Source organism: Patiria miniata, unplaced genomic scaffold, assembly GCF_015706575.1.
Source record: "Patiria miniata isolate m_02_andy unplaced genomic scaffold, ASM1570657v1 HiC_scaffold_30, whole genome shotgun sequence".
Classification (NCBI taxonomy): Eukaryota; Metazoa; Echinodermata; class Asteroidea; order Valvatida; family Asterinidae; genus Patiria; species Patiria miniata.
Genome location: NW_024037070.1, coordinates 1,296,606 through 1,307,877, shown reverse-complemented (window position 1 = coordinate 1,307,877; position 11,272 = coordinate 1,296,606). Strand labels below are relative to the sequence as shown.

General features: G+C 38.0%; 1 protein-coding gene across 1 annotated transcript; it reads left to right on the top strand.

Moving 5' to 3' along the window:
* Positions 1-9,874: 9,874 nt before the first annotated feature.
* Positions 9,875-10,528, top strand: LOC119739325 (centriolin-like; the record flags this gene model as incomplete). The annotated part of the gene is given in 1 exon segment (XM_038214210.1): positions 9,875-10,528. A coding segment is annotated over 1 exon segment (201 nt), but the record flags the coding sequence as incomplete, so codon positions are not given.
* Positions 10,529-11,272: the final 744 nt, after the last annotated feature.

Sequence of the window (11,272 nt, the reverse complement as noted above, 5' to 3'; positions counted from 1 at the left end):
TAATCAGATTAATAATTCATGAAATATGATTTAGGGGTCTAAAATTACCACTTCCGGTAAAACCGGAAGTGAAGGGCACATGACCTTGACATATCAATTTTCATTTATAACAAATCCCTGTCTGTATACCTACTGAATTTGAGATCAATCGGTCAAATAGTTCCATAGTTATAAGACTGTAAAGAGTGTCTCATTAAATATTCATGCCTTCCGTTCTGATGACGTCATACACCTTAAACTTCGCACACGTCTTAAGTGGGTCAAGGTCATCATATACACCAATAATTAGGCCATTCCGACAAACTTCGCCACAGACATCTATTCAAAAAACATTTTTGAAAATTTTCAAACTGTCGCTAGAGGGCGCTCGAAGATTGCATGACGTCATCGGTAGATGATTTGAAAAATACTATCAGCCAAGAGACTAACACCGTTGAAAGCAAGTTCATATCTATTACCACTTTCAAATAATAAGCCACTTCCGGTTCTGGCCTTTTTCGACCGGAAGCAAGGGTCACGTGATTTCACGCACACTGAATGAAATAAAGACCTGAACCTACTCTACCACTTGCCAGCAACAGAATGCTGCAGACGCGTACGGTTGATTTCTTATGCATTTTTTAATATTAAAAGTGTCACTATTCAATTGCTCATAAATAAACACCGGATGACGTCATCATGACGTCATCATTACACAATGTTGTTTGAATTAAGGTCTTTGCTTGGACAAAGATTGGTGTAAATAAATTACTGACAAAGAGTTGAAAATGCCCTCTGAAAATCGACATTTTTTTAGAAATTTCTGTGTACAAAGTCTATGGGAAAAATTAAATATTCAAAAATCTATAATAAATCACGTGATGACGTCAGCATGACGAAAAGTTTCGGCATACATCCTCAGATGATGGTTAATAACTATGCTGAGTTTAAAGTTGATCGGATTTCAAATAATTGCCAAAGTGGTTTGTAGAATAAAAACGTGTACAAAACCTATGGGGAAAAGTGGAAAAAGAAAAAAAACGAAAAAAAAACTAGAGATCTATGTCTGTTTGCAACAGAACATAGGGCTTTTCCGCATTATGATTTTTTTTTATCAATAATACGTCCCTGACTATGCATGAACATAAAATCTGTCAAAGTTAGCCGAAAATCGGCTAAAACGGTTACTGTGGACAGGATTTGACCTCAGCAACATGTGCGCCGCGGGCTGACTGACATACGAGATGTACTACGTACATGCATGTACATGTACACATTGTGGACGTCCTGTGCATGTTTTAAAGCAGAGGTATTGTCAACCTGAAGTTTTAAGCGTGCGCAGGGCATGTCCGAGTTTGCTTATTGCCTCGAAGCTTTGAAATGTTTTAGACCTACCCTTAAATCGACAATTTAAGTAAAAACTAATATAAAAACTGCCATGGTTGATTTTTCAGGAATTTTCAAAAGAAAAAGGGTCTTTTCATTATAACTTCCGGTTTGATAACGTCATCTGCCTAAAACTTCGCACCCGTCTTAAAGGGGTCAAGGTCATCATATACACCAATATTTAGGCGATTCCGACAAACTTCGCCACAGACATCTATTCAAAATAAATTTTTGAAAATTTTCAACCTGTCGCTAGAGGGCGCTCGAAGATTGCATGACGTCATCGGTAGATGATTTGAAGAATACTATCGGCCAAGAGACTAACACCGTTAAAAGCAAGTTCATATCTATTACCACTTTTAAATAATAAGCCACTTCCGGTTTTGGCCTTTTTCGACCGGAAGCAAAGGGTCACGTGATTTCACGCACACTGAATGAAATAAAGACCTCAACCTACTCTACCACTTGCCGGCAACAGAATGCTGCGGACGTGTACGGTTGATTTCTTATGCATTTTTAAATATTAAAAGTGCCACAATTTAATTGCCTATAAATAAACACAGGATGACGTCATCATGACGTCATCATTCCACAATGTTGTTTGAATTAGGGTCTTTGCTTGGATAAAGAGTGGTGTAAATGAATTATTGGCAAAGAGTCGAAAATGCCCTTTGAAAAGCGACAATTTTTTTTAAATGTCTGTGTACAAAGTCTATGGGAAAAATTAAATATTCAAAAATCTATAATAAATTAGTCCATGACGTCACCATGACGTCAATCTTCGGGACACATCTTTGGCATAGGGACTATGCCTATGCCAACTTTGAATGATGTCTGACAAAGATTAATGCCAAAAGTGGCGTGTAGAAAAAACGTGTACAAAGTCTATGGGATTTAGGCGACAAAAAGAAGAAAGAAACTAGAGATCTATGTCTGTTTGCAACAGAACATAGGGCTTTTCCGCATTATGATTTTTTTTAATCAATAATATGCCCTGAATATGCATGAACATAAAATCTGTCAAAATTAGCCGAAAAATCAGCTAAAATGGTCACTGTGGACAGGATTTCACCTCGGCAATACGATGTATGTGCGTGTGTACAAGGTCTTGGCTTGGACAAAGAGTGATCTATATAAAATACTGGCAAAGAGTCGAAAACGCACTTTGAAAATCGACAATTATTTTTAAATTTTTGATGACGTCATCGTGACGTCATTTCGATCTTTGCATACTAGTATGATTAACTACCTACCCACCAAGTTTCATGACAATTGGACCTTTCCTTATATGAGTTTTGAAAAATCGCATTTTGATGACGTCATGATGACGTCACACATTTTTCAAGTTTTGTGCGAATAGCTATTACATAACCGACCAAATGCAAAAAAGAATTTTGCATTTTGCATGTTGCATTCGGGAGATATGGCTAAAAGGTCCCAAAAAATAAATATTCATATAAAATCTCAGGATGACGTCATCATGGCGTCACTCCATTTTTAATCTATAACTTTTCCTGGTATAGCCACATACCAAGTTTCAACCCAATCGGACTTACATTTCTGTAGATATAAGACTTCACAATATGTATGTAAATTTTCAAAAATCAATAAAAAAATTAGGTGATGACGTCATCGTGACGTCATAGTCTTGGCATAATTTTTGTATGAGGGTCTTCCTTGGCTGTAACTTTGATGACGATTCCAGATCGCCAAGTTATAAAAATGGTGCCTTGAAAACGTGTACAAAGTCAATGGGTTAAAAATCCCACAGCAGAAAAACTGCACCTTTAAATACGTGATTTGCCTTTAAACTGAAACATTTTTATAAAGTATTACTTGATATTCTGACTCTTGGGAATATTTTCAATCAAATGGCAAACGTAAAAAAATACGATTTCTTTCTCCTTCTCATAGTAATTCTTAGCCGGAGTTCAGAACTACTCAGTAAGATATATCAGTGTTGTATAGGAAAAGACTTGTGGAAAAAGCTGTGTACAAAGTCTATGAGAAAAATTAATTATTCATGAATCCATAATAAATCACTTGAAGATGACATCATCATGATGTCGTAGTCTTGGCATAATTTTTGTATGATGGTCTTCCTTGGCTGTAAATTTGATGACGATTCCAGATCGCCAAGTTATGAAAATGGTGGCTTAAATAAGGGGAAAAGTCAATAGGTTAAAAATCCCACAGCAGAAAAACTGCACCTTTAAATGCGTGATTTTCCTTTAAACTGAAACATTTTTATAAAATATTACTTGCTATTCTAACTCTTGGGAATATTTTCAATCAAATGACAGGCGTAAAAAATACGATTTCTTTTTCCTTCTCATAGTAATTCTCAGCCGAAGTTCAGAACTACTTAGTAAGATATATCAGTGTTGTATAGGGAAAGACTTGTGGAGAAAGCTGTGTACAAAGTCTATGAGAAAAATTAATTATTCATAAATCCATAATAAATCACTTGATGACGTCACCATGACGTCACTCTTTGGGACACATCTTGGCTATAGGGACTATGCTTATGCCAACTTTCAATGATATCTGACAAAGATTAATGCCAAAAGGGCTATAATACGTCACTGTCTATGCGCATGCATGAACATAAAATCTGTCAAAGTTAGCCGAAAATCGGCTAAAACGGTCACTGTGGACAGGATTTGACCTCAGCAACACGTGCGCTGCAGGCTGACTGACATACGATGTATGTGCCTATGTACAACGTACGTGCATGTACATGTACATGTACATTGTGGACGTCCTGTCCTGTGCATGTTTTGAAGCAGAGGTATTGTCAAGGTGAAGTTTTAAGTGTGCGCAGGGTATGTTCGAGTTCGCTTATCGCCTCAAAACTTTGAAATGTTTTAGACCTACCCTTCAATCAACAATTAAAGTAAAAACAAATATAAAAACTGCCATAGTTGATTTTTCAGGAATTTTCAAATGAAAAAAGGTCTTTTCATTATAACTTCCGGTCTGATGACGTTATTCGCCTAAAACTTCGCACACATCTTAAGGTGGTCAAGGTCATTATATACACCAATATTTAGGCGATTCCGACAAACTTCGCCACAGACATCTATTCAAAATACATTTTCGCTAATTTTCAACCTGTCGCTAGAGGGCGCTCGAAGATTGCATGGCGTCATCGGTAGATGATTGGAAGAATATTATCAGCCAAGACACTAACACCGTTAAAAGCAAGTTCATATCTATTACCACTTTTAAATAATAGGCCACTTCCAGTTTTGGCCTTTTTCAACGGGAAGCAAGGGTCACGTGATTTCACGCACACTGAATGAAATAAAGACCTCAACCTACGCTACCACTTGCTGGCAACAGAATGCTGCGGACGCATACGGTTGATTTCTTATGCATTTTTAAATATTAAAAGTGTCACAATTTAATTGCCTATAAATAAACACCGGATGACGTCATCATGACGTCATCATTACACATAGTTGTTTGAATTAGGGTCTTTGCTTGGACAAAGATTGGTGTAAATGAATTACTGGCAAAGAGTTGAAAATGCTCTCTAAAAATTTACAATTAAAAAAAAAATTCCGTGTACAAAGTCTATGGGAAAAATTAAATATTCAAAATTCTATAATAAATCACGTGATGACGACAGCATGACGAAAAGTTTCGGCATACATCTTCAGATGGTTGTTAATGACTATGCCAAGTTTAAAGTTGATCGGATTTAAAATAATTGCCAAAGTGGCTTGTAGAATAAAAACGTGTACAAAACCTATGGGAAAAGTGGAAAAAGAAAAGAAAAAAAAAAAAAAGGAAAAAAAAAAAACTTTAACGAAAACAATAGCTGGTCCCAATTGAAATTGGGAACAGCTAACTAGAAATGTGTTTGTGGACAAACACTGAGCTGTTTCGACCTTTTTATTAATGACTGCCGTAAAGGAGTTTCATCGAGGTCGAATGTACATGTACATGCGTATTCTATACAAAAAGTGTCCATCCTATGTAAAAAAAAAAAACATTTTTCATGACGTCATGATGACAGCACACATTTTTAAAAACTTTCTGTAACTATCTACGACCTAACAAACCTTTTTCAAAAAAGAATTTCGAATTAACCACGTTCCAGTGATGAGATATGAGTAAAAGGTCCAAAAATTGCATAATTTATATAAAATCACATGCTGACGTCATTGTGACGTCACTGCATTTTTTTTCTATAACACGTCCCGGAATAGTTGCATACCAAGTTTGAACCCAATTGGACCTCCGATTCTGTAGATATAGGGCCTTAAAATATGCACTTTAAGGATGACGTCGTGTGACACGTGATGACGTCATGATGAAGTCATGATTCGGCATACATCTTCAGATGGTTGTATAAGTGTGTGCCAGGTTTGAAGTCGATCGGGCCGTTTTTTATAGAATTTTTGCAAAATTTGAAGAAAATATTAAAATTCGAAAAATTCATAAAAAATCAGATGATGACGTCATGATAACGTCACTTCAGATTTTGAATGCTGTTATCTATACCTACCAACCCACCAAGTTTCATGACGATCGGACATACCCTTATATGTGAATCAAAAAATCACGTTTTTGATGACGTCATGATGACGTCACACATTATACGAAATTATGTGCATCTATCTATGACCTAACAAACCGGTTACAAAACAAATTTCGAATTTACCACATTCCGTTTATGAGATATGAGTAAAAGGTCCAAAAATTGAATAATTAATATAAAATCACACGATGACGTCATCATGACGTCACTGCAATTTTTGTCTATAACACGTCCCGGAATACTTGCATACAAAGTTTGAACCAAATCAGACTTTCGGTTCTGTAGATATAGGGCCTTAAAGTATGTTGTTTTAAGATGACGTCACGTGACACGTGATGACGCCATGATGACGTCATGATTCGGCATACATCTTCAGATGGTGGTCTAAGTGTGTGCCAGGTTTGAAGTCGATCGGATTTGAAAAAAGTCCAAAAGTGCCTTGTAGAACGAAAACACGTGTTATCCTATGGGAAAAAAAGTGGAAGAAAAAAAAAAAAGAGAAAATAAAAAAATAACAAAAACAAGAGCTGTTTCGGTGTGTACACCGAAACAGCTAAAAAAGGAAAACATTTTTTTTTTACGAAAACAAGAGCTGTTCCCAATTGAAATTGAGAACAGCTAAAAAAAAAGGGAAAAAAAATTTGAACGAAAACAACAGCTGTTCCATATTGAAATTGGGAACAGCTAATAATAATATTAACAAACAGCACTTATATTAGACACAGTTTATATGCAAGACATTCAAGGATCCAGTCTAGATGGTGAAGAGAAAACTCAATTTTGTGGAAGAAATGTTATGTTTTCAGCTGCCACTGAACATTTGTGATGTCATATTCTTGTCTGAGATATTTGGGAAGTGAGTTCCAACAGCGAGGAGCAATGTTAGAATAAGGTCTGTCTCCGTAACTGACTACCAGTCTGAGGAACAGGAGACTTTTGTTCGTTGACCTTAGAACTGACCTGTCAGAGCAGGGTTGCAGCACGTTCTTGAGATAAAGGGGCAGTACCATGAAGTGTCTTTAATGTGACGAGGAGGACCTTGATCTGAATTAAGTTTTTGATGTAGCTTGTTGAGGATGGGAGTGATGTGATCTGATTTTGTAGAACCTGCCAGAATATACGCACAGCATTGTTTTGTACTATGTGCAGATGATACTGTGTGGAAAACCTGAAGCTGTTGCAGAAATTGTGTTTGAAGGTGACAAAGGACATGGATGAGTTGTACTTCCAAATTCTGAGATGGTAGTTGCCTGATTTTTGCTATACTTCTTAGATGCATGTATCTGACAATTCCTAGAAACCTGGGGCCATATTCATGAAACCTTACTAAATAAGCAGTCAACTAGGCCTTAGTAGGATACTAAAATGCCTAGTAGTCTACTATGTAGTTGACAACTAAATTGTTATTCATGAAACCTTACTAAAACCTTGCTAACTAGTTGCTTACTAGAAGAATTTAGTTCCATACGTGAGTAACTGGAATTGGGTGCTTGTGGGTGGAGTGGGCACAAGGGCGGATCCAGGGGGGGGGGGGCCAAAGGGGGCCATGGCCCCCCCCCCCCCAAAACGAAACCATTTTTTTTTTTTTAATGTAACATCGCAATAAAGGCAGGCAATGAGTACACCACCATCTTTTCCTCAAAAAAACATTGGTTAAAGTGGTCAGAAATTGCCTCAGATCGCACCACAGAGCATCTAGAATCCAAAAAAATGTCGGGGCCCTTAAGCGGGCCCCGAACCCCACGCCGTAATTTTTTTGACCCACTTTTTTGGGGGACCAAATTTTTTTTTTTGGCCCCCCCAAAAATTGTGTTCTGGATCCGCCCTTGAGTGGGCATGTATGGAATGTGATGACAACAGATACAATAGTGTGACAGGTGTATCAGCCTAATCCATGTCCAGCACTTGCGTGGACTAGCAAAAAAAGAAGGGAAAAAGTGACCAAGGCCTATATGTGGTATAGTGTACTGCAAGTAAGTAAATCAACATCAAATTCTCTAGCAATTGCATATAATGCAAAAGGGCAAGGAAGGCAAATTATTCTCAAGAAGAGAACTCTTTATGGTAGACAAGTATGAGGAATTAAAATATATTGTTGATGCCAAGCTTAAGGATGCAAATTCTAACAAGAAAAAGAAAGATGCATGGCCAGCTATTCTTAGCCAACACTGAGCAAGATTTCCACAGGTCGAAAGATCATTGGATGATTTAAAACTAGATTATCCAAATTAAAATCCGAGTCAAGAGAATGCCTGTCAAGTATGAGAAAGTCCATGAAGGCAACCAGAGGGGGAAAAACACCTAAAAAGCCAAGTCTGGCACAACAAAAAAATGATATACCGTACTTGCTAACTAGTGACTTAGAGTTGCCCTGGATCTATGCTAACTTTAGTAAGAAACTTAGAATGTAACTAGCATCAACAATGTTTCATGAATACCGATTACTTACCAACTAGGCTTAGTAAGCAACTACATGCCTATTTAGTAATCAACTAGGCTTAGTAAGGTTTCATGAATATGGCCCCTGTTTTTCCAAATTCAAATACTGGTCAATCGACATGCGCATCTGTGCTGGGTAAAGCGGACAATCACCTATCTGTATGTGTTTGTTATGAGGATTGAACTTCAAGATTTTATCTAGCATCCATTTCTTACCTGATATGTTTAATTGTAATTTTTTGTAATATATGGATATCTGTACCTTTCTATGTCATATACAATTGCCAAAGCACCCTTGTCATACTGGACATTAATAATGGATTAATTGTGTGGTCAGGCACAACCCGACCACTGTTTAAAATCGTTCGGATTAATCTTTGTTTAGGTCTTTCTTTTGTTTCCGGACAATACTTCTCAGTGGGTTTTCTCCTAAATGGTTGATGCTATGAACATGTAACTTTCAACATATATCAACCCTTATCCTGAGTGGTGCATATTACTCTGACGTCATTATGACGTCATCGGGTGTCAAATTACAAGCATGGGCGTCACCAGGATTGTTTCTTGAGGGGGCAAAACATATTTTTTGCCAAAAAAATGCCTGTATTTCTCAACACATTCTCGATTTATCAGTTTTAGAGGGGGGCAGGGACATTTTGCCCCCCCCCTCCCCACCATTAAATTTACACCATGACTTCGTGCCTCTTTTTCTTCTTTTTTTTTGCTTTTGCGGGGGGGGGGGGGGGGGGGGGGGGGGGGCAAGTGCCCCCCCCTTGCCCCCCCCCTGGCGACGCCCATGATTACAAGCGATTTTTGTTGAAAAAATTACGATCTTCTTTCACCTATAACTCGATCTTGAACAAAAGGATCAATTATGCTCCAACCGTGTAATTGGATAGACTATTAGTTGAAGTGGCGTATCCAGAGGGGGGGGGGGTAGCATTTTGCCCCCCCCCTTGCAAATTTTGTTCGAAAAATATTTTGTCAGTTACTATTTCCATATATGGTTAGATCAGTTCTTTCGTGATCCACAAAAACCAAGCTCCAAACCCATTACAAATTACAATGCGCTGTAAAAATCGGCATTTTCTAGTATTGATTTTGAAGAGTGCTCCCATTGGGAAGATGGGTACCAGCCTCTCCCCCAGCCCCTTACTCATAGTTAATGCTCGCCAAAACTGAGAGGGCAATACATAATTTTCACTGGTGTGCAATGTATTCTTAAGTGTTTACTCATTTTTTGTACACGTTTATATGACAACTTGTTAACATAGGGACTTTTTTTAGTTTAGATGACCTCATATAAGGCTCAAAAGTTGGGCTGGCAAAAGCTCCCAACTGGGCATTTTTTGAAAATTGGGCACTTTTGTTCCACAAGCATGCACATTGGGGTGAAGAGGGTATGGCGAGCAATACTTTGTATTGGGCCAATGGTGTGCGACCTTAACTCACGATTGTACTTGATGAGTTGAGAAAAACAGTAGCATACTTGGCGTGCATATATGTTGAGACCCAGTGATTAATCTTTGAAAATCAACATAAAATCAACTGTGAGAGATCTGATTTTGCTTTGTGCAGGAATTGATACAATACTCCAGGGTTTTCATTTTTTCATATTACGTGCAAAATCACGTGATCCTTCCTTCTGGTCCAAACCGGAAGTGCCTTGTAATTTGAAATTTGAAAAAGATGTTAACTTGCTTGAAACGATGTTAGTCTCTGGCTAGGTTGTACTTTAGACAACTTAATGGTTACGTCATAAAATGTTAAGCGCCCTCTAGCGGCAGGTTGAAGAAATTTTGAAAATGATTTTCAGTAGAAAGTGGTAAATTTTATGACATATGAAATAGATGCCAGCCCGACCACTCTGCGTTTGTAACTCAACAAACGTGAATCTCTAGTTGAAGAGTGTACATTTGACTATATACCAAGTCAAGAAATAAGACTCATTTTAACTCCATGAGCATGTTTTGAATGATTTGGCAGAGCTTAAGGGAGATTGAGGAAGAACGAAGAGCAAAGACAGAAGCCTTAGCGAAGTGGAGAGAGTTGCTGCAGAAAGCTGAGACACCAAGCATTGGTGGAACATCAGATCCGGATGAACTTGAAGATGAACACCAACAGAAGCTGGATTTGACTAAGCATCTGGTTGAGCTACAGTCCAACATACATCTGGTAACAATTATTTCAATATTTTTTGTATTAGAACTTTTCTTCGGTAACCTGTTCAGTGCTTTAGCAAATTTTTTCATTGGATTCCAGTGGCCAATTTCACAGTTCTTGCAACATGGAATGCTGCACTTATGATAACTTTTCTTTGTCCAGCATCAAATCACTGTGTTATGTGCAAATGTATACAAGAGAAAAGTTCTTGCTAACCTACAAGTAGCCTTGGTGAAGGCGTTCGTCATTATTTGTCCGTACACGGTAAATGATCGGCGGCATATGCTTGCTATGCAGTGCATTAGAAATACAGTGCGAACAGTAACCTCATGCAGCCATGCTATTCATTTGGATCCAGACGAGCGCCTTGGTCCAATCGTCCATTTGTGAGGTCTTGGGAGTGGTGCTCATTATGCTAATAGCCTAAACTGACCTTAAAATCATTTTCTTATTGGTCGAACGTGGCATGGAAACTTGCATATAGTAAGCGAGCGGTACTGATGGCGACTCGGGCATGTACTGTACGTGATACCACACATACACACACGTTGTGTGTCGATGTCTCACATTACACACAGCACCAATGCACACAAAAATGTGGTTTCTGACATGTCCGCAAAGGGGGAATAGCTGCAAATGATTTGATGACGTTGAGATTACCAAGGTGTGATTGCACATTGCACTATTAGCCCCGCCTACACTTATCTGTATTTGCATTTGAGGTAGTGTACTGCAAATCTAGTGGAAAATAGCTTT